The sequence below is a fragment of the Salmo salar genome, chromosome 28 (assembly GCF_965601325.2).
Source record: "Salmo salar chromosome 28, fSalSal1, whole genome shotgun sequence".
NCBI classification, from domain to species: Eukaryota; Metazoa; Chordata; class Actinopteri; order Salmoniformes; family Salmonidae; genus Salmo; species Salmo salar.
The window spans coordinates 5117679-5145121 of NC_138318.1; the positions used below are offsets into that span (position 1 = coordinate 5117679).

Here is a 27443-nt window from a genome sequence, read left to right on the forward strand (position 1 = left end):
CCACACACGCCAGACACACACACACTGGCACTCTTACCTGGTCTCTGTCTCATTGCCTGGTAGAGGTGAACTGAAACCACCGCCCTCCCCTCCAGGTCCAGCCATTAAGCACAGCTGATCAGATCCCAACCCTGACCCCTGACCCCTAGCTTTGGGACTCTCCCCGAACACGGAGGAGGATACTGAGTCCCTCCGCAGGGTCTGCCTCCCAGGGGAGCCCCGGCCGGGCATGGTGCCTGAATACGAGTCCCTCATTTCGGGAATTTTCTGCGGAGACGAGGGGGTTGGCAGCCGGAAGCCCATGGCCAACATGGACGCGGCGTAGGCTGCATCATTATACAGTGGGCCTCCAGGTCTGTAGAGGACGCCACTGTCCATCAGCTCTCCTTGCAGAGCCGCCGCCGAGTAGGAAGTGAGGGACCGCACGGAGCCAGGTCCCAACCCTCCTCCGCCCCCTCCGCCTCCTCCACGCCGGTAGAGAGAGCCGTAGGCGTCCCCTCTCGGGGGTAGAGATGAGTGGGGGCCCGCCAGGCTGAGGCGGCCTCCTTCCTGGCCCAGGGAATAGGGGTCGGCATAGATCCCCCCTGCATCGCCCCGCAGGAGCACCATGCTCCTGGAGCCAGTGCCGTGGACCTCCTCATCGGGCTTAACATCCCTACGCTCCAGGATGGCACTGGGGGAGAAACCTGCCTGGGCGTGGTGCTGTAGCTGGGGCTGGTGGTGGAGCTGCTGGGGGTGATGCTGGTGGTGGGCCGCACTCTGGCCACCTGGCGAGGAGTGATGGGGGTGGGGGAGGGAGTGGGTTTGGGGATGATGCTGGGGGTGAGGTTGCCCAGCGTAAGAGGATGGGCGGCCCCCACCGTAGAGGAGACGGATGCGGGACGGCGAGCCAGAGGGGGCAGAGGCGGAGGAGGCAGGGGCGTTGCTGAGGCGACGGTTGGGCGGGGAATCCTGCTGGGGCGTGTACACCATATCCCTCTGTCACCAGAGGAAGAGAGGAAGGATAGAAATAAACAGCAACATTCATGATAGAATAGAGTGGAATAGAAGAGAATAGAACAGAATAGAGCAGAAGCAGAACAGAGTGATGTAGAATAGAATAGAACAGGTTAAGGTACAACAGAATAGAGTACAATAGAGCAGATACCACACAATATAACAGGTGATTCAAAGATTGCACATCAAAGACCGGCCTCCTGGGCTTTTCACACATGACATTGTCAAGGGTTTATTGAGAATGATGCGACAAACAAAAAACATCCAGTCAGCGGCAGTCCTGTGGGCGAAAGCAGCTCATTGAGGAGCGCTCGAAGGAGAACGGCAAGAACCGTGCAAGCTAACAGGCGGGCCACAAACAGGCAAATAACGGCACAGTACAACAGTGGTGTGCAGAAAGGCATCTCGGAACGCACAACTCGTCGGTCATCGTCATGGATGGGCTGTTGCAGCAGACGACCACACCAGGTTCCTATCAGCTAAAAACAAGAAGCGGGCACGCGATCACCAACAGTGGAAAAGTGGAAAAACATTGCCTGGTCCGATGAATCCTAGTTCCTGTTGCGTCACGCTGGTGGCAGAGTCAGGATTTGGAGTAAAGCGCATGGGTCCATGACCCCATCCTGCCTGGTGTCAACGGTACAGGCTGGTGGGTGTGGTGTATTGGAGTGGGGAATGTTTTCATGACACACGTTAGGTAACTTAATACCAATTGAGAAACGTGTCCATGCCCGAAGAATTAAGGCTGTTCTGGAGGCAAAGGGGTGTCTGACTTGGTACTGGATGGGTGTACCTAATAAACTGGCAACTGAGTGTATATACCTGCTGTATAATAACCTCCCTGACAATACAACCCCCAATGGATTCTACACACACACTGGAGTAATGACTGGAGCGCCTTCATCTCCACCATCTCCATCCTGTATCTTAGCAACTGCCTCTATATCTACAGGAAAATAATCCCACTAGATGTGAGCGACTAGGCAGGGGCTGACCACCACCACATCTCACGCTAGATCCCCATGCCCCACTGTCATACAGAATGTCCGTTATAGATCACAGCAGATCACATTGTCGCTGTATCTCCTCCCACTACTCTAGCCTGTCACCTCATAACCAACATGCCAATCAATCTCCACTAAGCCATGTCGTCCATCCAATTGTTGTTCCATCCTTCCCTGTCTCAGTGCAGTGCTACTCGGTGGTCCTCAGTCATGGTTTACGGTCTGTAATCAGATAGTAATCTCTGCTCGGCTGGCTAATGTCAAGCCCCCTTTACTTGCCTCTGTTCGCAGCTACTATCTCTCAGATTCCTCCTATCCTCCAGCACATAAAACCCAAGGTAAACCAAGTCGCTTGATAAAGCCATGAAACGCAAGGGAGAATTCAGAGCTGAGTGGAGGGAAAATTCAGAGCTGAGTTGTGGTGAGCTGTATTGTGCGCAAGGGTGGTTGCAAAGTAAAGCTCGGGGGAGATGGGATAGTTGACCTCCAAAACACACAGGGCAGCTGCAATTCACACACACACACACACACACACACACACACACACACACACACACACACACACACACACACACACACACACACACACACACACACACACACACACACACACACACACACACACACACACACACACACACACAAGGGCCCCTAGGGTGGTTGATTGACATGAGTGGAAGTGGCAGAAGTGGAAAAATCTCTCTCTTTCTCTCCCCTCTCTTCCCCCCTCTCATATTCTCACTTTCTATCGTCTTATTTTCTCCTTCTTTTCATCTCTGGCTAGAGTGACACAATGCCAGTTCTACACTGTGTATGCCAACGTTTCCCAATCTACTGTATTTCAGTTGTCGTCCACCAAAGCCTAAAGCAAATCAAATGTTATTGGTCACATGCACCAAATACAACAGGTGTAAACTTCACACTGAAATGCTTACTAATAATCCCATTCCCAACAGTGCAGTTAAAGAGTAAGACAAATAATAGTACTTTTGCTAAATAAAAAAGGAAATAGTAACACAATAAAAACAATAACGAGGCAATTTACAAGGAGCACCAATACCTAGTCAATGTGCAGTGGTTCGAGCTGGTTGTGTGGTTAGAGTCGAGTGAGTGTGCATAGAGCCAGTGCAAGGGAGTCGGCGCAAAACAACTAAGATAAAGAAAGAAACAATAAAGGGGGTCAAAGTAAATTGTCCGGGTATCCATTTGATTAATTGTTCAGCAGTCTTAGTAGAAGCTGTTCAGGTGCCTTTTGGTCACAGACTTGGTGCTCCGGTACCGCTTGCCATGCGGTAGCAGAGAGAACAGTCTATGACTTGGGTGCCTGGAGTCTTTGACATTTTTTATGGCCTTCCTCTGACACAGCCTGGAGTTGAGGTCCTGGATGGCGGGGAATTCAGCCCCAGTGATGTACTGGGCGGTACTCACCACCCTGTGTAGCGACTTGAGATCGGATGCCAAGCAGTTGCCATACCAAGCGGTGATGCAGCCAGTCAAGATGCTCTTAACGGTGCAGCTGTAGAACGTTTTGAGGATCTGAGGGCCCATGTCAAATCTGTTTAACCTCCTGGGATTGAAGAGGCGTTGTCGTACCCTCTTCACGACTGTGTTGGTGTGTTTGGACCACGGTAGGTCCTTAGTGATGTGGACACAGGAACTTGCGGTTCTCAAATCACACTTTGTAATGTCCCATTAAATACACAGAGCCGTGTCTCTAGCCGACCCACCATTTGAGAACAGCTGTGTATGTACAACATTACACAACATTATCAGTCAGCAAACAGACTTTTTTTTGCCTTGGAGGGAAACAGGTTGGCATGGATTCAAAAACAGCAACAGTGGTGCTACTATTGTACTAGCATATTGCTTGTTCGTGCGGACTCATTTAATAAAGACTGGCTGAGTTTAATTTGTGCTCTAGTAGGTTACATAATGACTATCCTTTTTTTCCATTTGTAAACAACATAGTATCAATGTCAGAACAGCATGAGTAGCTACAAATATAATGGTATTTAGGGCGAAGGAGTACTTGGCTCAGTATTTGTACTCAATTCTGTAGAGAGCTTGTTGAGGTCCTTGTAACCCTTTAGTGACCACTGCTCCTGATGGCGAACAACGCCCACACATACAGATGGATAGACAGAGAGACAGAAAGACTGACTGACAGACAGACACAAATACCCCCCTTCTACTCTCACCCGGAGGTCTCCGTTGGCCAGGTGTGGGTTGTGGTGACCGGAGTAGGTGCCGTAGACAGGCTCCTTGCAGTAGATCTTGATGACACAGCGGTCCTGGACGTCTCGTGGGTCCTCCAGCTCATAGAAGACGTTACGGGCCTCATCCTTGATGAGCAGGGCCGTGCTGGGGCACCTGAACATGGGCATTGACACCTGAGCATTTGACCTCTACATTACCTTTCGTTTACAATTTAATTACATAATAAAAATTTAAAAAACGTTTTTGTTTCAATTCATATGGTTCATCTGCATCTTATCAGCTAATGAATCTGATATTATCTTAGCGAGAGTATTATTTTTTTGTAAAGTCAATTGTTATGACAGTGTTATGTAGCCTTTATAACAGAGCATTCTAGTAGAGTGTGATAAATCCACCTGAGCATTGCCATGGTGAGCCTCTGGGGGAACATGTGGACGATGAGGGCCCTCAGGGTCTCCAGGCTGGTCAGCTCATGGGTCAGGTGCACCCTCCTCATCTCCTCCCCCAGCTGGAGGAAGAGAATGCCTAAGGGGGGGATGAAGGGAGGCAGGAGGAGAGGAGAGGGGAGAGAAGTATCATTTGACTGTAATGAATCAACACATGCACATGCTGTACAGTCAGGTCCAACATTTCTGGCTAAAATGTCCTTGTACTGGGTAAAGTTCATGATGCCGTTGACCGTAACAAGGGCCCTAGGACCAGTGGCAGCAAAATAACCCCATAACATCAAAGATCCACCACCATATTTTACAGTAGGAATTTGTTACAGTTGGTATGGGGTTCTTTTCTGCATATGCATCTTTCTTTCGAAGCAAAACCCATGGTATGTGCATGGCCAAAGAGCTACTGTATATTTTCCAGTCATCTGACCATAGCACCTTTTTCAAACCAAGTGCCAATGCCATTTACCAAACTCCAGGCGTTTACATTTGTTGGATGGCATGAAAATAGAACTCTTTGGCCATGCACATCTGTAGAAAAAATATGCATATGCAGAAAAGAATCAAATACAGTGCATTGGGAAAGTATTCAGACACCTTCACTTTTTCCACATTTTGTTACGTTACAGCTCATTCTAAAATTGATTAAATTAATATTTTTCGTCATCGATCTACACACAATACTCCATAATGACAAAGCAAAAACAAGTTTTTAGAAATGTTAGCAAGGAACAGAAATAACCTATTTACATAAGTATTCAGACCCCTTGCTATGGAGACAAAAAATGGAGCTCAGGTGCATCCTGTTTCCATTGATCGTCCTTGAGATGTTTCTACAACTTGATTGGAGTCCACCTGTGGTAAATTCAATTGATTGGACATGAGTTGGAAAGGCACACACCGGTTCATATAAGGTCCGACAGTTGACAGTGCATTTCAGAGCAAAAACCAAGCCATGAGGTCGAAGGAATTGTCCGTAGAGCACCAAGACAGAATTGTGTCAAGGCACAGAAAAATGTCTGCATCATTGAAGGTCCCCAAGAGCACAGTGGCCTCCATCATTCTTACATGGAAGAAGTTTGGAACCACCAAGACTCTTCCTAGAGCTGGCCAAACTGAGCAATCAGTGAAGGAGGGCCTTTTGGTCAAGGAGTTAACCAAGAACCCGATGGTCACTCTGACAAAGGTCCACAGTTCCTCTGTGAAGATGGGAGAACCTTCCAGAAGGACATCCATCTCTGCAGCACTCCACCAATCAGGCCTTTATGGTAGAGTGGGAGACAGAAGCCAGTCATCAGAAAGAGGCAAATGACAGCCCGCTTGGAGTTTGCCAAAAAGATTCTCTGGTCTGATATAACCAAGATTGAACTCTTTGGCCTGAATGCCAAGCATCACGTCTGGAGGAAACCAGGCACCGCTCATCACCTGGTCAATACAATCCCTATGGTGAAGCATGTTGGTTGCAGCATCATACTGTGGGAATGTTTTTCAGCAGCAGGGACTGGGAGACTAGTCAGGATCGAGGGAAAGTACAGAGAGATCCTTGATGAAAACCTGCTCCAGAGCGCTCAGTACCTCAGCCTGGGGCAAAAGTTCACCTTCAAACAAGACAACAAACCTAAGCACACAGCCAAGACAAAGCTGGAATGGCTTCGGGAACAAATCTCAATGTCCTTGAGTGGCTCAGCCAGAGCCCGGACGTGAATCCGATCGAACATCTCTGGAGAGACCTGAAAATAGCTATGCAGCGACACTCCTCATCCAACTTGACAGAGTTTGAAAGGATCTCTTGAGAATAATGGGAGAAACTCCCCAAATAGAGGTGTGCCAAGGTTATAGCGTCATACCCAAGAAGACTTGAGGCTGTAATCACTGTCAAAGGTGCGCGAACAAAGTACTGAGTAAAGAGTCTGAATACTTATGTAAATGTGATATTTGTTTTTATACATTTTTATAAATCTGCAAACATTTCTAAAAAACAGTTTTTGCTTTGTTATTATTGGGTATTGATGTAGATTGATTTAATCTATTTAGAATAAGGCATTAACGTAACAAAATGTGGAAAAAGTGAAGGGGTCTTAATACTTTTCGAATGCACTGTACCTACATTTACTGTAAAACATTGTGGTGGTTCTTTGATGTTATGGGGCTATTTTGCTTTCACTGGTCCTGGTGCCCTTCTTAAGGTCATTGGCATCAAGAACTGTACCCAGTACAAGGACATTTTAGACAAAAACCTGGTTGCCTCTGCCAGGAGGCTGAAACTTTGCCGCAAGTGGATCTTCCAGCAAGACAATAACCCCAAGCACACAACAAAATCCATAAATAAATAGCTAATTGACCGCAGAATCAACATTTTGCCATCTCGGTCTCCGGAATTGAATCACATTGAAAACCTGTGGTTTGAATTGAAGAGGGCAGTCCATAAGTGCAGGCGAAGGATATCAAGGATCTGGAAAGATTCTGTATGTGTAACGGTTGTCGTCGGAAGTTGAAGGAGTCGACCAAAGCGCAGCGTGGTAAATGTTCATGATTTTTATTATACAATGAAGCACTCGAACAAAAATAACAAAAACGAAAAGTGCACAGTTCTGTCAGGTACAGAATACAAAACAACTACCCACAAACACAGGTGGAAAAAGGCTGCCTAAGTATGATTCCCAATCAGAAACAACGATAGACAGCTGCCTCTGATTGGGAACCCTACTCGGCCAAAACAAAGAAATATACAGCATAGAATGCCGACCCCACATCACACCCTGACCTAACCAAATAGAGAAATAAAACGGCTCTCTAAGGTCAGGGCGTGACAGTACCCCCCCCAAAGGTGCGGACTCCCGGCCGCAAACCTGAACCTATAGGGGAGGGTCCGGGTGGGCATCTACCCTTGGTGGCGGCTCCGGTTCGGGGCGTAGCCCCCGCTCCGCCTGCTGATCCCTCCGCTTTTGTGTCACCGGACCGTGGACCGTCACCGGAGGAACCGGACTGTGGATCATCGCCGGAGGCTCTGAACTGGGAACCCCCGCTGGAGGTTCTGGACTGCAGACCGCCGCTGGAGACTCCGGACTGCGGACCGTCGCTGGAGACTCCGGACTGCGGACCGCCGCTGTAGACTCCGGACCGCCGCTGGAGACTCCGGACTGCGGACCGCCGCTGGAGACTCCGGACTGCGGACCGCCGCTGCAGGCTCCGGACTGGGGACCGTCGCTGCAGGCTCCGCGCCATGGATCGTTGCTACCGGCTCCACGCCATGGATCGTCACTGGAGGCTTCGTGCCATGGATCATCACTGGAGGCTTCGTGCCATGGATTATCACTGGAGGCTCCGGGCCATGGATTATCACTGGAGGCTCCTGGCCATAGATTATCCCTGGAGGCTTTGTGCCATGGATCATCACTGGAGGCTTTGTGCCATGGATCATCACTGGAGGCTTCGGCCCATGGATCATCACTGGAGGCTTCGTACGTGGAGCCGGAACAGGTCTCACTGGACTGGGGAGACGCACTGGAGACCGGGTGCGTGGGGCTGACACAGGATATACTGGGCCGTGGAGGCGCACTGGAGGTCTGGAGCATAGGGCTGGCACAACCCGTCATGGCTGGATGCTCACTTTAGCCCGACAAGTGCGGGGCGCTGGCACAGGACGAACTGGGCTGTGCAGGCGCACTGGCGACACAGTGCGTAGAGCTGGCACAGGATATCCTGGACCGAGGAGGCGTACTGGAGACCAGGAGCGCTGAGCCGGCACAACCCATCCTGGCTGAATGCTCACTTTAGCCCGACAAGTGCGGGGCGCAGGCAACGAGCGCACCGGGCTGTGAATGCGCACCGGAGATACGGTGCGCATCACCGCATAACACGGTGCCTGACTGGTCACACGCTCCCCACGGTAAGTACGGGAAGTTGGCTCAGGTCTCAACCCTGACTCCGCCAATCTCCCCGTGTGCCCCCCAAAAAATGGTTTGGGGAGCTGCCTCTCTGGCTTCCGTCGTTGCCGTGACTCCCGATCTCGTCGCTGTTCCTCCCTCGCTGCTTCCACTTGTTCCCATGGGAGGCGATCCCTTCCGGCCTGGATCTCCTCCCACGTCCAGGATCCTTTGCCGTCCAGGATGTCCTCCCATGAAATATACAGCATAGAATGCCCACCCCACATCACACCCTGACCTAACCAAATAGAGAAATAAAACGGCTCTCTAAGGTCAGGGCGTGACAGTTTGGATGAATGTTCTAATATCCCTCCCAATGTGTTCTCCAATCAAGACATACTTTTTTTAAAGGCTCAGTGCCATTATCCTCGCAAAGTGAGGTATTGAAAGGTAGTGAAAAGAGGGGTGACAATAACTTTTACCCTTATCTTTTAGAGAAAAAACAACATTACTTGTTCAACATAATATCTTTCTCTGAGCAATTATTATTAGTATCACATAATATAATTTCCCAATTTTTCTGAGCATACAATACATACAATATATTTATACAAAATATACAATCTAATTTATTTTATGCAGCATATTTTGCTCATCTTTGTCAATAATTTGGGACCTGATTGTTCACGCAAACACTCACACACTGATCTTCTACACACAGGACAGAGGACAGAGATAATAATCTCACCTGTATGCCGGGGCTTTTTCAAAATGAATTTGTGACTCATTCGAAATAGAATCACGTACACACTTAGATCTGTAATTAGCCAAATATTGAGAATGTGATCCTAATACCTCTCGTGAATACGAATAGAACTACCTTGAGAGCTAGCGTATCTGCAACCTCAAAGATGGCACAGATGATGGCTGCTACCACTGTGGTTAATATGACCGTGAAATGACCCTGATATGACCCTGATGTGACCATGGTTGTTCTGACCTGGCGCGCGGAGCTTGGCCTGGCTGGATGAGCGCGCCAGGGGCAGGCTCTGGCGGAGGCGGTTCATGCGGTTGAACCCGAGGGGAACTTCAGCCTCAGACATGGTTTCCAGACTCTCAGCCGAGGCAAAGGATACTCTGCTGGCCTGGTCGGCTAGAGCCGGCTGGTTGGGGTTGGACCGGATCACACGGGGGGTACGGGCCTATGGGATAGAGGGAGAGACAGATTGATACAATCAAAACGGCAAAACGACAAAAACACAACAGCAAAGCCACACAGCTGCTGTCAAATCACCACACACAAAACAACACAACCACTGCAAAAAGGCAAGCACAAAAACACAGACAAGACAACACGACCACTGCAAGAAAGACAACCAATAGCACGAGATAAAACCACCAGACACAACAAAACAATCCCAGACAGAGAGGCAAAACAGCATAGCAGTTTCCTCAGGATGAGACAACTGCATAAAACACAACGACGCAGCAGCCACCAAAACGGTTGCAATAAACATATCTTACAAAGCTCCCAGAAAATCTATTGACGTGTATATAAATATCTATTATTAACGCCATGTAAATCATGTGGTCTTGAGTGTTTAATGCCAGATTCACCAGTATCAACTCCACAGAGAATTAGAGGAACCAAAAGAACACTGACTTCAGAACTTGCTCTCAACTAGTTTACCTGGTTAAATAAAGTTGAAAAAAAAGAAGAAAAAAAATGACTTCACCTGCCCAATTTGAACCACAGAGGGAAGACGAATATGTGAGGAAATATGAGGAAATGGACCTCTCGTTACAGCAGCGCATTGCAGGAGTCGCTAGAGCAGGTTGTTTATAATGAATCCCTACGGACAGACATTTTCCAGCCCAAAGACTACACTAATGAGCTCTGACAGTTCTCTGTGAACACTGCTCACATTCACTTATGCATTTGTTGTCTTCCCAACCACCACAGTCGGGCCTGCTTTGATTTGTTGTGCCAGCAATAGGCACACCCAAGCTGTACATGGGGGTATACTCACACATACACACGCAAATACATACAAACACACACACGCTAATGCAAACACACACACACACACACACACACACACACACAAATACATGCACATACAGAAACACACACACAGTAGGTGAAGATGGACACACACGCACGCTTGCACACACGTTTGTCATGAATTGAGTGGGATGACAGGTTGCAAGTGGTGCCCCTCATTTGTGTTGAGATGTATGACATGTGTGTGAGCCAGAAGCGGTACACCTTCTGCTCCTAACATCCCACAAGCGTCAAGCTGTTGAGCAAAGAAGTTGGTGGCACGAGGGAATTACAAAGTTTGTGGTTAGTCAGCTGTAGAGAGGAAGTGGGGAGCAGGGGAGGGAGAGGGAGAGCGAGAGAAAGAGAGAGAGAGAGAGAGAGAGAGAGAGAGAGAGAAGGGCAGAGGGAGGAAGCCTGAGACTGGAAACATACAGCAAGGGAGAAGTGTGAGGAGGGAAGGTGTAGCAAATAAGCATGTGCAAGTGTTTATGCAGGTGTTTGCGAGCAAGCCCGTAAGAGCGCAATAGCCACTTGATGTTGAGCCCAAGTGAGGGAGACCAACAAAAAATGAGAGGAAAAGGCGTAAAGTGCAATATGGTGGTTGACTTCCGCTCCGCTTTCTCCTAATTAGTTCTCATTTCAGTGTGAAAGCAGCAGCTGCGGAGAGGCTCAGAGGGCAGGCCTTCTCTCCAGGTGTTCCTGGGAACCAGAGGACAAGCTCGGCTGCACTCTGTATGCCCACGTTTTATTCCCGCTGCGTCTGTCTACATTAAGAGCTGCTATTTTCACTGGGATAACGGCCAATAAACCTCTACACAACCATCCTCTTCCACAACACACTCCGAGGGAGGACAGGGGAGGAATCGGGGAGGAGCACCTGGGAATGTGGTTTCAAAACTGAAAATCTCAGGGGAAATACAAAAAAATGTTTTGAAGGGGATGCCTGGAGATTTCACAGTAGTGAATTCCTCAAGAGATTTTTTCTCCCAATTCCACCCTTGCCCTCGTCAATCATAAACAAGTTTCTACCTATGCAATCAAACTTTGATAGATACTGTAATAAAGGTCTCTTCTAATGAATAAATAACATCTGAGCCGGTCCGACCGTTATAAGTCAGTTTGGTTGTCGGAAAACTATTATGATCTGTTGTGACAGTGTTACGTCATTATGTCAACAGCCTTACGAAGCCATTATGACTGCTGGAGAAGAACTAGCTTGTCCTGTTACCCCATGACCTCATCTATGTCTTATAAAGCCATTCTGTCTAATGCATTTGCCCTTGGTTTATAACAGTGCTTCTCTCTTCTGACTCCTGCTAAGGCGCTGTAATCTTTATTGGAGATCTCATGGGCTTTTATAAAGCCATTTCTTTTATTACTGAAAATACAAAGACTATATTGCATCAAATATCAGTCATGGTGCGGTCAGTGTTATCTGTGTCAATAAGAAGAACTATGCAGATGGCTAACTCTTCCATTATGAGGAGAAAATACCAAAACAATACAATTTATGACACTGGACAACCGTATAAGCAATATAACTGCAAATCAATCATTTGTCAAGTAACAGGCAACACGTTTACTGATAAGTTTAGTAGCAGCGAGAAAGTGTCACTCATTTGCACAATAATTTCTTACCTCTATGTTCAGCATCTTGGTCCCTTATTGTGGGTCTCTGTATGACTATACTGTTTGTCTAAAACTATCAACTGTCTAAAACAATTTCTTCACAATCCTAAGTCTCCATCATTCGCTTTACTGTATCTCTACCAGAATGTCATCACGTTGGTATTATCTGTGCAGATGCTGCCTTAGTCATCTCTGTACCCTCCTCTCTCTCTCTCTCTCTCTCTCTCTCTCTCTCTCTCTCTCTCTCTCTCTCTCTCTCTCTCTCTCTCTCTCTCTCTCTCTCTCTCTCTCTCTCTCTCGCTCTCTCTCTCTCTCTCGCTCTCTCTCTCGCTCTCTCGCTCTCTCTCTCTCTCCAGTCTTTCATGTACTGCTGTATAGTTACATTGCCCTTGGTCTGTTTGACCATCCTTAAACTCACTATATTACTGTTTCCCCTAAGTCCTGTCTGTCCAAATGCCAATACCTCATCACAGATTTCTCACCACCGATTGGCTGGCTTTGTCAAACGTGGATTTTCTCAGATCAATAAGCAATGTATGTGATGATTGACAAGGCAGCTGTGCACAGCTGTGCCACCCACGCCCCCTGAATCCCTTCCCCACCCTTGTCTCCTCCCCCCTGTGGAACTCGGGCAACCCCCTCCTATTTGATGGCCATTAGCACCATGCAGTCCTGGCATACCATTCCAGTGAGCTCTGTAATTGGGGGATGAGTCCCATCTATACAACTCCCTAAAAACGAATACCAAGGAGTCATGGACATCCTGATGGGGCAAATCCTAACCACAACCGAAGTCACATTTTCACTTAGCATTGATGTCAGTGGGAGACTAATTTAAAATTTGACTGACGTGGGGATTCACCCCTAAGTTGCTTAACTGAACTGAATATAAAGCCTTGAAGAAGATGTTCATTGATAAGCCATAGTAATAGTGTTGTAATGGACAATAAAGTAAAGTAGTGTATGCTTTGGAGTTAGGCTAGCCTTTGACCTCAGTGTCTTTGGGCTATGTGTATGAGCACAGGTTTGACCTGCACAATCGAATCATATGATGTACAATGCAGTGGTGTAAAGTACTTAAGTAAAAATACATTAAAATACTACTGATGTTGTTTCGTTCATTATTTTACTATTTAGATTTTTGACAACTTTTACTTTTACTTAACTACATTCTTAAAGAAAATATTGTACTTTTTACTCCATACATTTTCCTTTACAACAACTCCTTGTGCAAACATGGTATACATAAAGCCGATCTCGCCTCATATAACATTTATCTAATTACAGTTACATAACAAAGCAGTTACTTTTCTGAGGATTTTTATTTTGCATCTCCAGTGTAAAAGAAGTCCTTAATAAGTTCTCATTAAATTATTAACTTAAGCACCAAACATTGTCTTTGTCTTGGCGAATCATAGTCAAGCACTTGATAAGTGATTCTGACCACGTGCCACAGCATAAGGCAGTCGCTAGGGGAAACATGGCAGCCGCTGGCATCCTACGCCTTTTAGGGCTGTAAAAAACACCAAGCAGGCCGTTCTCTGAGATATCAGGGAATAGTAATTTTCCACCCAATGTCATATCAACACACAAACAGCCAAAGACAACAATAGCAGCTGTCCAAATGGTTTAGCTACTGAGCTAGCCATAGGACCCCGAGTGTCATGGATGGTCCAGGGATTTCATCTACGTGAAACAGCGTTTTTGTTGTTGCTATTGTTGTTGGTGGTGGTGTGTGTGTGTGTGTGTGTGTGTGTGTGTGTGTGTGTGTGTGTGTGTGTGTGTGTGTGTGTGTGTGTGTGTGTGTGTGTGTGTGTGTGTGTGTGTGTGTGTGTGTGTGTTCAACTCTGCTTCTTTGTTAACCCAGCTATTACATAACGTTTCTTAGTGCTTGGTGAGAGTGTGGTTGTCCTATGGTTATTTTGCATACCACCTTTCACAACTTTCTGTGAATAGTGCAGGATAGTTGCTTGGCATTGGAACATTCTCAGCACATTTACAGAACTTGTCAAAAAATCTTAAATGTTTTGGTATGTCTTTACTTTAACAGAACATTTCCTAAATGTTCAAACATGGTTACATTTCATTTAAATGTTGGCAATGTTCTAGCAACATTCTCCAACTGATTTCACATTTGGAATGTTCTCAAATTGTTCAAGAACGTTAGGAAATAATGTTCTTCTGTGGGAATTTCAGTACTTCAGCAAAACGTTACCTATAGGTTTCCTCATGGTTCTATTAAAAGTCATGTTCTCAAATTGTTCTGAAAACGTTACAAAAACGTTCCATAAAAACCCCAGGAAAACTTTAGTAATGTTCAGAGAATGTTATAAGAATGTTCTTTAGAAACATAAATTCAAAACTCTCTCTATCCTATCTTGTTAAGTGTGTTCAGGTGTGTTGGCCCACTAATTGGACACACATGATCTTAATGAGTACTTGTTGAACAGCTTTGTATGCGTAAAAAAAACATGGCATGCTAGCTTCATCGTGGTGGCGCAGTGGACGAATTTCATGGATGGAGAACAGAAGATTATAGGTTTGAATCTCACTGATGCCGTTTCACAATAAAAAATGAATGCCTAAGGAAATTCATTTTCATGTGTCCTATTTGTCTCCAAAATAAGCTAGCAATGTTATTAACAGTCCAGTCTTTTCGAAACGTGGAGTGAAAGTTTAAGGAAGTTATTAAAAAACCTCCAAATAATCTATCATTTCCATTCTCAGAGCGTCAATATAAACCTCACAAGAAAGGACCAGAGTAAAACGTTCTCAGAACCTCCCCGCAACCTAAAAATACACTTTCCCAGAACAGGCAACACTTTCATGTGTTCTCAGAACATTTAAAAATGTTCCGTTTTACCGGTCAGGGAATGTATAACTTTGTTCCCACAACCAATGTGAAACCAAAAACACATGTTCCCACAACTTCCAAGGAACCAAATGTGCTAGCTTGGAAGCCACTTACAGAATACCTAACAATAGCTCCTGCATTGAATCCATTTTCTTTGGTGAACAGCTCTGGATGAAAGGAGTCGAGCTCAAGGAATCCATGTACTTTAGGACACATGATTACTTTCCCTGAATCTGATGAATGACTCATTGTACATGTGAATACAGATAGTGTCACTGAATAAGGAGCCTTTACGTGGTTCTAAGCTTGTGTTATTCCCTTTGTAGTACACTACTTTTGAACAGGGCCCATAGGACTCCGGTCAAAAAGGAATGCACTACGTCAGGAATAGGGTACCATTTGGAATGCACCTTAACTATAGTATATAGACTTCCGAGCCTGATTCAGCAGTAAGGGTGGAGAGAGGAGACAATGGACTTGGATTATTTCCCCGCTCGAGACAGACAGAGGCCTATGAGGTGCAGACGACGGTACTAACGTTTCTATTAGTGGGGCTTAGATTTGCAAAGAGGGAGGGAATTAGACAGTCCTCCGTTCCTCTGTTGCTGCCAAGCAGTCTTCGCAGTCAAGAGGTGGAGAGAGGGCACTGCAAGCATAGGAATGCGCGGCAGGGTCTTCCCTATGGAGAGTAGTTTAAACAGACGGACAGACAATCCCACCGTCTTGTTGGAGCATGTGAGAGAATTTGAGGAGGGGAGTCTTGGAACATTATTATCCACATTTCTTTCCAGGTGTTGATGTGTGCGTGTGTGTATTTACAGTATGGGTCCATCCACGCCCGTCCATGTGAATGTAGGCATGTTTGTATGATAATCTACAGGGTGTGTGTGTGTGTTTGCGTGTGTACATGCTCATGTGAAGTGTAAGCAAGCCAATGAAACATCAAAAGAGACCAGCATGGGAATGTTACAAACACACACATCAACACACATTGAGACACAAACACACGCACACACACAGAAACACACAGCGAGCGAGGAGCACCGCTGCAGAATAGTGAGAGCAGAGCAGCAGACTACCCGACTCCCTGAGAGGAAGGGAAGACGGGTGATAACCAATCCCGTTAGAGCTGGGAGCCAACAGCAAACATGGGATTCAATAAAGCTAGTGTGTGTGACATTGAACGAGATAAGAGGGAAATGGACTTCTGGCATATGAGGAAACCACCAGTTGTGTAATTGTGAGGGATGTACTGTATGACATGCAAGTTGATAAAACAGGGATTGTAAATCCAAATAGCAAATGCGCATTTGTGACTAAACTATGAAATATTCTGTACATTTACAATGGAAATGCAGTGGAGCGACTGTTACACTAAGGGAATGCCTCTGTGTGTACAAGGCTTCTGTGTAGATGCTACACAGATACTTGACAGTACCATCCTACACTGTAAACTTTTGTTGGTCATCCATTCATTCTGATAGCATCAACTCTGCCCTTCATGCAAATGTAGAAACTTGTAGTAGGAAAAACATGGGCTTTAAACATCCTGCCATCCCTTGTTCTTTCCTCTCTTCTCCTCTCCTACTTTGTTCTTTTGTCAGCAACACACAGCAGTCAAATCTCTGTCATAGGGAATTATTCCACACGTCACTACTTCACAGGATAGGCATTTGAACGTAATGTGTTTTTATATTTTTTTTTATCAAAATGGGCAGAAATGCCTTCTGGAACATGTGAACTTTCATGTGCCTTAATAACACATTTGTATGGCATCTGTAAATACTAATAAAATAGTTCAATTCCAAGCCTAGTTGGTTTAGCCACAGAAAAAGGCAGGAACCTTCCCGCTAGCCATGATTGGCTGAGATAATGGGTGGGCTGTACATGCCGATTTCGGATTGGTCTGCCATGTAGCGTGCTTCTGTCTATAACATGAGCTGCTCAGTATGTGTAGATAATCCTTCCCACCGTTAGCACTCTTCGGTTCGGTTCGGCTAGCCGAGTTCGGCTAGGTGCCAGCCAAACTGAAGCATGCTGACGCCTTAAGAGTCTAGCTATATTTTCAGATATTATACATTTCTAATTTTGTCAGAAAGTTGTTTTCATTGCAAGTTAAAGCGTACTGTTAGCTAGCTAGCAAATGTTAGCTTGCTGGCTCGCTAGCTAATGTTACATGTATGATCTGTGTAGTAATATTATTAGTATCTAGATTATTAGTAGCTAGATAGCTAACATTGAACCTAGTTGGCTAACTTTAGCGACATGCAGATTCATACTACAGCATTTCATGCATGGTGGCTATCTATGACAATCTGTTTGTACTGTAGCTATGGGTTGGAATTATAGTTCATTGTTTAGCTAGCTAGCTAGTTGCATTTCTAAACAAAAGACTCCAGATGATCACATGACCCATCAAGTTAGCCAGGTGTGTCTGGGGGTGATTACGGCCATCTGTTGTATTTCAATAGCGACCCATCTATAGCATTTCCTTCACATGACCCATCAATTTAGACAAGTGTGTCTGGGTAAGCATCTAATAATTATACAATATTTTATCTGAACACTTTCTATTTTTGATATTGCTACTATGCAACTTTGCAAGTAACTATTTCACTGTACAGTTTACACCTTCTGTATCTTGTGCCACTTAGATTTCCTTTAAAATAGTGTGTGTTTACCAGAGATGGTAAACTGAAGAACAACATGACCTGCACCAAAGTTTGATTAGGATATAGGCCATGAACTAGATAAAGTGTATTTTTACCTGGATGTTTTCCTTATTGTAGGCTACTACTTCCACCACTTTTAGTCTTGACATTTTTGGTTGTTTACTACACTATTTTACTCACTCTGTTTAGCACAAGGCCTCACATGTGAATCCTTAAAGAGATGGGTGCGGCTAAAGCTTAAGAGGGTGTGAACAATGCTGAATGGGTGTAGACAAAGAATAGTTATCCAGTAGGTGTACCAAAACGTTCAAGGGCCATTTTCTCAAAAGTGGGGCTGCAAATTTATCAACTTTCAAAGCAGAATTACTTTCCCATTGTTCATCAACTGCAGTGTATGATATACCATTTTGTAGCTCTTAGTCTATACTTTTATCCAATGTAAAAAACACAATTTCAAATTTTGCTACATAAGACCGAATTGAGGCGGTTGGTCACATATGTACTGTAGCATCACTTGCCCCCTCCATATGATAGGGACTTATCTGATGAGGCAACAGAATCAGTAGCCCTTCCATTCCACATGATCTGTATCAGCTTTACATAGTGACATTCCAGAATATGGGGGAAGCAATATAAAGTGCCCACCTGGGTGATGCACGGCAGCCATATTGGGCCAGAATGCGATTTGTGTCCACTAAGAGTACCTCAACCTTGTAGACAGTACTGTTCTACAGCCATGGTGATTTATAAGCAATGGAATGTAACCCCAAACTTTTGCAAATCAGGCAAATTATTTACATATTGCATATATTTTTATATAAAATATTACATATTCATTAGGGTTATTCAAGGATGCCTGCTTTTGTAATTCTCTTTGGCCCGAATCCTAACTTACTTTTCGCACAAATCTCCCATTGACATCAATGCATGATTTTACGTGATGAGCAATTTCAGCACATGAATATCAAGTTAGGATTTGGCCCTTTATGAGGGACTCAAAACATAGCAGCAGATGTACTCCAACACCAGTGATATGTCTCAGTAGTGTGTTCCAACACTACAACACTCACATTGAGGTAAGAGAAGCACAAAGAATGCACACACAGATTGTCTCATTCTAGACCAATCCACAGAGACAGAGACATATATTCACACTAAAACACAAACTGACCTTGAAGCTCCAGTAGTTTGGCTGTTGCTAGGGGGAGAGAGAGAGAGAGAGAGAGTTAGATATGTTTCCATCCATTAAGCCAGACAACAGTTTGTCAGAGAGAGAGAGAAGGATGGGGAGAAATGTGTGAGAGGGAGAAAAGGGGGGAGCGAGTGAGAAAGACCCGTCTATCCGCTGCCAGTCAGACGTTTCAGAGATAACGCAGCTGTGACAAATAAAGTTGGGAAGGTTTGAAAGTATACTTTATCGGTGTAGAGAGAGGAAGAAGTTTAAGTCTTTCTGAAGACTAAAAAAGGAGAGATATAAAATATCATCATATTTCTCTCTCCATCAGATCCAGTCCGAAAGTGAGGGGCTAATTATTGTGATGATAGCTCAGATTAATTTCCAATGTCCTTCAGTGCCATCATAATAGCCTTTTAATTGCTTGTAACTGCTTCCGAACAATTAATCAAATGTTTACCAGACACTACACCCATACCAATAATACACCCACACCGGCTGGCTAGCAATTCAACTGAATGCCTACCATTCACACAATTAGCTGGCTCAAATTCAGGAGCGGATTAAAGTAATACACAGACACTGGATTTAAGAAGCTTGGCTTTTTAAGGGAATTTGGGCAGCCTCCAACACAGAGGGCAAAGTTCATTGAATCTATTAGGATGTATTTGGCTATTGTAACTGTGTGTTGAGTCCTTGAGTCACAGTGTCAGTGGTAGGCTATAACCATGACACTGTCACAACATTATGTAGGCCTGTCAAGTACACTATACTTTTTTGGTTCGTCTAAATTGGGGATGATAGCTGACTAGTTTATCACTAATCTAAACAACTGGGTCGTTCTTGAATTGCAGTGGCATTTGGGCATGGCATTTTAGGAAAAAGTTAACTTTTTTTGGGGGGGGGGGGTGTATTTTCATCAACTAATATGGCAGCTTAATGACTTTAAATCATTTTTACCATTATGATAACACTGTGCCACCAGTAGGATTAGTAACACTGATTACACTAACACCAATGACAAATTTTAGGTAATTTAGGATTTTCTAAAGTGGCAATCATGGCCAAATACCAAATCTCGCTTAGGGCCCCCAAAAGGCTAGAGCCGGCCCTGAATTTGCTAATACTTTTCTTAGTCAGGGTCTGAGTTTAAGTGAGGTCCGAAGGGAAGTCTTAAGAAAGTTGAAGCTCATTTACTGCATTTCTATACAATGTTAAAACACTAGAATGCAATTTGGAGAACAGCAAAAACTAGCAAAAATTATCCCAGCCATTATCACATTGGTTGCTGTAGCTTCATTTACCTCAGTCGATCTACAAACACATAGCCTATTAGCTATACAATTAGCCACTACACATTAACTCACATTAACGCAACGGTGGGATTAAAAAGTATTTTATTAACAAAAAATTAACAAATACGTTTGCGTTACATTAAACATATTTTTGTGCAGTTTTACAGCAAATTTCCTGCAATTCTACACATTTTGCCATGGGGGTGGTGATACATTTTTTGCAGTTTTAAAAGCTAATTTCCTGCAATTCTACACATGACTTATGCCATGTTAATATGATATCTGAGTGAGAGTGACTAACAAAATCAAATGGGGCCCCCTAGAAGTCAGGGCCCCTGGGCACGTTCCCTGCGTGCCCGGGTGTAATTCAAACATGGTTACTACGTTTAGATACTGTAGCTGGCTAGACTAACTAACTACACTAATTTACCAAGTGACATACAGTATAATAAGAGGAAAATTGCTGATGTAAAACCAAGTTTCGAAAATAGCATCTTAAGACCCCTCCCCCGATAACAGTTTGCCACTGGAAGGAATGGTCGAAGTCCTTCCATATCTTTGTAATAAGTGATTTTCAAGGTAATAGCACAAATTAAATAAAACATAGGGACAAATATTACATTTTTTCAAATAGAAATGTATTTTAATAGCCTTTTTTGTTTTCATTGATCTATACAATATACAGTACGAAATACTATGTTTTCTTTCTAGCTTTCAAAATAATATATAAATATCCCAAAATGCCAAAAACATGTCACTACAACTGTACTCATCACTACTCGGTTAAGCCAATATGCTTGCCCTAAACAATGCATATACTTAAAGTTTTGCAGTATAAAGGACTTGCATTATGATTTGTGATTAATAAACAGTTCAATATGAAAGGGATAAACTGGTTCGAGCCCTGATTGCTGGTTAGCTGACAGCCGTGGTATATTATTTTTACTGCTCTAATTACGTTGGTAACCAGTTTATAATAGCAATAAAGCACCTCGATGCTTTGTGCCTAAGAAGAGCCCTTAGCCATAGTATATTGGCCATATACCCCCCCCCCCCCCCCCCGTGCCATATTGCTTAAATATACCACGGCTTTCAGCCAATCAGCATTGAGGGCTCGAACCACCCAATTTATAAAGGGAAATAATGCATGATCTAGAATGCTGTTCACCCAATCAGAAACGAGTACTCAACACTGCCATATATATGAAACTATTTGTCAAGTGTTTTTCATGGCGAGGGACGCAAACACCACCGCAATTCAAGAATGACCCTGCTACATTCACATATATCATACTCAGGGTTGGGGAGTAACGGATTACATGTAGACTGTTACATGTAATGGATAACAAAAAAACGTATTTCTGTTTTCTCAACGACATTGAAATCATCATTGCAAGTTTAAGTTTGCTCCGCCTAAGGGAGTCTGACCACAAGTCAGAGACCACTATGACACCAAATGTGTTTGATGGATCGCGGGAAAAGGGCAGGAATAGGCTTTTGTACGCTACATTCCAAGCTACACTGAATGTACAAAACATGTTTCCATGACATAGACTGACCAGGTGAATCCATGTGAAAGCTATGGTCCCTTATTGATTTTACTTGTTAAATCCACTTCAATCACTGTAGATTTAGGAGGAAACAGGTTAAAGAAGGATTTTAAAGCCTTAAGACAATTGAGACATGGATTATATATGTGTGCCGTTCAGAGTGTGAGTGGGCCAGGCAAAATATTTAAGTGCCTTTGAACGGGATATGGTAGTAGGTGCCACGCACACCGGTTTGTGTCTTTCTTCATAATACATTTGTGTACATTACACAAACTACAATTTGTTGGGGCTAATGTTAGCTAGGCTAGTTAGGTGTCTAACGTTAGCTAAGCTAGGGGTTAACATTAGGGTTAGGGGTTAAGGTTAGGGTATGGTTTAGGGGTTAAGGTTAGGGCTAGTTTACATGCTAGCTGTACTTAAAAGGTTAGGTTTAGGAGTTAGGTTAAAGGGTTAAGGTCAGGGTTAGCTAACATGCTAAGTAGTTGCAAAGTAACTAATCAGCGAAAATGCTAAAATTATCCATGATGAGATTCCAACACACAACTTTTGGGTTGATAGACGTTCCCGTTATACGGCTACTCAACCTCCCCGACCAACCTCCCTTCTAAACTATTTTTGACATTATGGACCACAACACCACAGGGGAGTTTAGAAAGGAGGTACTCCCTTAAACATTTATTCCAAAGCCGGGGATCCTCACTGCAGCTTGTTGCAAGAGCACATTTTTCGCTAGCTAGCTGTCCTCTAGTCGCAAAAACAATGATTGATAGGCAGCTTAAACGTCTTCAATTCAATTTAAGTAACCTACTGTCTTTATCTGGGATTAAAATACACTGTATACAAAATCATGTACAGCACACAAAAAAAAAAATATTTTTTTCATGTGCCTGTCACAAATTTCCAATAAGCAATTTGTGTCTATTTCACAATAATCTGTGATACTGGGTTGGATATACATAGCGAATTGATTTGAATCACACTGCTGCTCTGTCATTTAGCTATCTGTGTCACGTCCTGACCAGGTAAAGAGGTCATTTGCCATAGTAATATGGCCGGGGCATGGCAGGGGATTGTTTTGTGTAGGTTTTGGGGTTTTTTGTTTCTATGTGGGAGTGTTCTAGTTTTCTATTTCTATGTGTTGTTTTCCATGTTTGGCCGGGTATGGTTTCCAATCAGAGGCAGGTGTCTTTCGTTGTCTCTGATTGGAAGCCATACTTAGGCAGCCTGTTTTCCTTTGGGGTTTGTGGGTAGTTGTTTTCCGTTTTAGTCTCAGTACCTGACGGGACTGTTATCGGTCATTTTTTTTTTTTTTTTTGAGGTGTCTTCATTAAAGATTAAGAATGATCACTATCCACGCTGCGTCTTGGTCTCCATTCCACGACCCCTGTTACAATCTGCACCTTTCAGATTGTGGATGGCTGTTCCCAAATGTCCATGCATATTTCAACCCAATAATGGTTGAATTGAAGACGTTTAAGCTGCCTATCAATCATTATATTTGCGACTAGAGGACACCTAGCTAGTGAGAAATGTGCTCTTGCAACAGCTGCAGTGCAGATCCCAGCCTATGGAATAAAATGTTTAAGGGAGTTCCTCCTGTGTAAACCCCACATGGTGTTGTGCTCCATACTGTCAAAAGTTGTTTATTTTAAGATGACCACAAGTAGAGCTTTTATTTCTCAATCTTATTTGTGCTGATTCCCTCCAAAAATGCCCTTATGCTGAATGGACACAAACAGCTGCAAATGATCACGATATCAACGTGTCACCAATAAAAACGTAAACAATAGGCCTACAGTATAGCAAATGCAGCATACGGCGCTCATTTTTCACACGCAAATAGCACTTTTCCCAAAATCAGCATTTCTTTCTCAACTCGAAGCAATGAGCCCAATCAGTCCTCCATGACAACACAATCATAAACAACAGAGTAGGCTAATAAGTCCTTTGTTTTTGGCTTACGCTCAGGTAAACAGTTTGGCTAATCTATGTTTCCATATTTCCAAGTCCTATTCTTGAAGATCAAGGGGTATAAAATTAATTGGAATGACTGGAAATCTGACAAACTCAGTTTTTTTGTTTAATACAAAGATATAGTCTGATCATATTATTATCTGTAGTAGAAGCCTACGTAACCAACCCATAAAGTGAATTGTATCATCCATTTATGGCCAGCTATGTTTAATCTAACATGATTTATCCTGCAATAGATAGCTCTTGAGCAGGTTGACGTTTATTGGGATGAGTCATGTCCTTGAGGCAGAACTGACTCTGGCTAGATGGGCAAGCTGCAAAGTCAAAATTGTCCTACACTGGTTTGAGAGGAAATATTCAATGAGTTCCTACCCTCTGTTGAGAGAGGATGTGGAGGAGAAAAGCTGGATGAGGATAGACAGAGCAGAGCATAGGCAGGAGGGGAGGAAGATATGAATTGGGGATAAAAAACCAACAGAACAGAGGCCTGCGGGCTCCTGTGACCCAGATACATAGAGCATTGTGTGTCCTGCAGGCTTCTGTCCGAGTCGGAGCTAGCAATCATGTGTCTACCTGAACATTTGTCAGCCTGTACGGCCATACTACCACCAATCAGACCCCATTCTACAGGCCATGCCTCGACACACAGTCACAAGGCTCTTATTGATAAATGTCACTAGGACCCCTATTTTAGGATTCTATGTCCTCATCGTTCTTGTGTTTTTCTGTTTAAATTGTGTTTTATTGATTTGTATTACCCTATACCCATACTGTATATCAGTGTCTACTTTTTACATATTTTACCTGAACTTGAAGTATGATGTTGAGAATAGTTGCTCACATTGTTTGTTTTGGATATCATGTATGTGTCCGACTGTGTATATCTACTTGGAAGACTGGGACCCTGCTAGCATCTTGAAGCAGATCTCTCTTGAACACTCTACCCCTAACCATATGCTGAATTCCAAATCAATCCCTACCGTCTAGGGAGTAGGTGCTACGGTCAGATGTGGAACTCAGCATACACGTCTACCTGAACTCAACACGTACTCACTACCAGCTACCGCTAGACGTCCATACTGTACTCAACTCCACCTGCTAACAGACCAGTAGACTTATGCATATGCATCCTCTTGAAAACATTTTCCCACATCTCACTCTTTTTATATTCATGTCTTCATCCACCTTTCTGTCTTCACTCCTCTTACCTCAGCCTCCCCCTGCCTACCTCTCCTCCAATATGCACTAACAAGAGGGCGTTTCAGAAAATTAAATCTGCCCCACACACAATAAACCCGAGCCCCTATGCACCGTGACACAATGCCCATATGAGCTGCCATATTTCTCAATCACACAAGCTGAATCCCACGATGGACATGTACTGAGAGAGAGAGAGAGAGACACATGCCTGACCTGCATGCCAAGTAGCTAATTTCTCTCTCTCTCTCTCTCTCTCTCTCTCTCTCCACACACACACACACACACACACACACACACACACACACACACACACACACACACACACACACACACACACAAAGCAAGCCCCCTCCTAGTCTTTCAGACACTGCGGCACCACATCCACACCTGACCAACACCTGCACGCCAGTACCACCCCGACATGAGCCAGCCCAAACACACCACACACATATCATACACACACTCACACACCCGTCCTCTGATCCCTGCAGAAAGCAGGGAGTAGAGGAGAGGCATACCCATTACATCATGTCTTACCTGCACTGGTCTCCCCTACACACTCACAGACTCACACAGACACTTGCTGATCATGGTCACATGCACACACACACGCAGTCAGGTACAGATTCAGCTCTCTTGCACGCGCTCTCTTTCTCCCTCACCCCTTTCTGTCTATCCTTTTCTCCCTCTCTCTGCATCACATGAGGCAGCAGAAAGTCATCTATCCCACAGTAACACCAGAACACACAGGATTCTGCACGTCTCCATTAAATAATGAAAGGGAGAACTGGTACCGTTGTCGCTACTTATCGAGCCTGCTGCTGCTGGCGACTGGTGGTGGTTCGTCGGTTCGCATGCTGCTCCACATGCCTCCCTCTCCTTCCCCCTCCCCCCTCTCCATTTTCTGACGGCATTCGCTCTGTTCTCCCACGAGCCCCCGAGGAATCAGTAAATCCCAGGCAGTGTTGGTCTGGTTATATACAAAGTAGAGCCAAGCAGAGTAGAGTGTCCTCTCTCTCTGTCTCTATACCACTACATCCCAATACCAGTTTCAGTCTTTCTCTCACAACTCATCCCTCTGTTTCTCTCTCTCTCTCTCTCTCTCTCTCTCTCTGCTGCTGCCATCCGTACTCTCTTCCACTCTCTTCATGCCTAGGCATTGCCAGCCATATGATATCATTGACTTCCTTATATGGGAATTGGGGGGAGGGGGGGGGGGGGAGGGGGGGGGGGGGGGGGGGGTTGCCATGGAAACCACGGACTCCACCTGTTTCTCTCGTTATTTGTCCTTCCATCTCTCCCTCTTTTTCTGCCTCTTTTTCTCTCTCTCTCGCTTGCTTGTATGCAGAGATAAATGGCTGCGCCAGGGTAAATACACAGAGCAAATGAAAAGCAGGGGAGGAAAGAGAGAAGTGGATGGAGGGATACTTGGCCGATGGAGGAGAGAGTGTGGAGAGACGGCAGAATTCTCAGGGAGGTGATTGAGGTAGAGGGATGGAGGGATCAGGATAGAGGGATGGCGAAGGATAAGGGTATATACAGTATCTCTATTTGTCCTTCCTATCTCAAATCTCTGTTTCCATCTTCCTCTCCCTCTGACACCTTCTGATAACTCTACTAGCCAACGATGTCATGATGAACTGATGAATTGACATGTAACCTGGATACTCCTGTGGTTCTCAACTGTTTTTGTACCTGAGATGGGCAACGGCTACGGCCAAGGTAGATCTTAAAGAATTTGATAAGCAACATAGTTTGTCACCATATCCTTTACACCAATTATTTCAGATCTATACCAAGTGAAAAGAGATCAGGGTAGATGCTGTATGTCTCAGGGCCATGGTGTTGAGAGTATCGAGATGTTACCTGCTGTTGGCGGCCACAGTTAGGTGAGCCCTGGCCCTGAGACATACAGGGGCTGGCCGGGTACTTCTGCTTCTTTTGGAGGTCCATGAAGGCTTCGCGCTGGCGCTCTATGTCAGCCTTGTGAAGGTTCGTAAGGGCCTCCAGGCTCTTGGCAGCGACGTCGTTGTGGCGTTGGCGGTCCCCCGAGGTGGGCGCCTGCCCCCCGTTGTTGTTGTCAGGGAAACGACGCGTGCCACCGTGGCCCAGGGTGTGGTACTCCCGTGGGAACTCGGCATCCCCAGCGGAGGTCTTGTGACCCTTTCTTCTCTCCCGACCTGAAGGGGTCAAAAGTGAGGAAACATGGGATTAGAGAGAGGAAGTGAAAGGTGACAAAATGTGCTGTGGTTATACATAGATTTAATAACAAATGCAAAATATTTGATATCGTCATTCGTTTTCCATAAAGTTAAATACAGGATAGATAATGCTGGCGTATGTTGGGTGTTATAGGAGGAGATCAGTGTAAGCTGCTGAGGGGAGAATGGCTCATTACAATGGCTGGAACGAAGCAAATGGAATGGCATCGAACACCTGGAAACTGTGTTTAATGTATTTGATACCATTCCACTGATTCCGCTCCGGTCATTACCATGAGCGCGTCCTCCCCAATTAAGGTGCCACCA

General features: G+C 44.7%; 1 protein-coding gene across 6 annotated transcripts in view; it reads right to left on the minus strand.

The window, feature by feature from the left end:
* Window positions 1-27443, minus strand: part of LOC106589319 (SRC kinase signaling inhibitor 1) — a 57298-nt gene that overhangs the window by 17818 nt on the left and 12037 nt on the right. For 5 of the 6 annotated variants that reach the window (XM_082970399.1, XM_082970397.1, XM_082970398.1 and 2 more), the window contains exons 2-7: window positions 26782-27095; window positions 18894-18920; window positions 9524-9725; window positions 4613-4742; window positions 4199-4370; window positions 38-978 (exon numbers count right to left, since the gene is read on the minus strand). In XM_082970399.1, the coding sequence (XP_082826525.1) occupies window positions 38-978; window positions 4199-4370; window positions 4613-4742; window positions 9524-9725; window positions 18894-18920; window positions 26782-26868 (1559 nt within the window). In that variant the 5' untranslated portion in view covers window positions 26869-27095. Of the gene's footprint in view, window positions 1-37; window positions 979-4198; window positions 4371-4612; window positions 4743-9523; window positions 9726-18893; window positions 18921-25709; window positions 26063-26781; window positions 27096-27443 lie in introns of those variants that run through there. The other variant, XM_082970400.1, reaches the window with a different exon arrangement.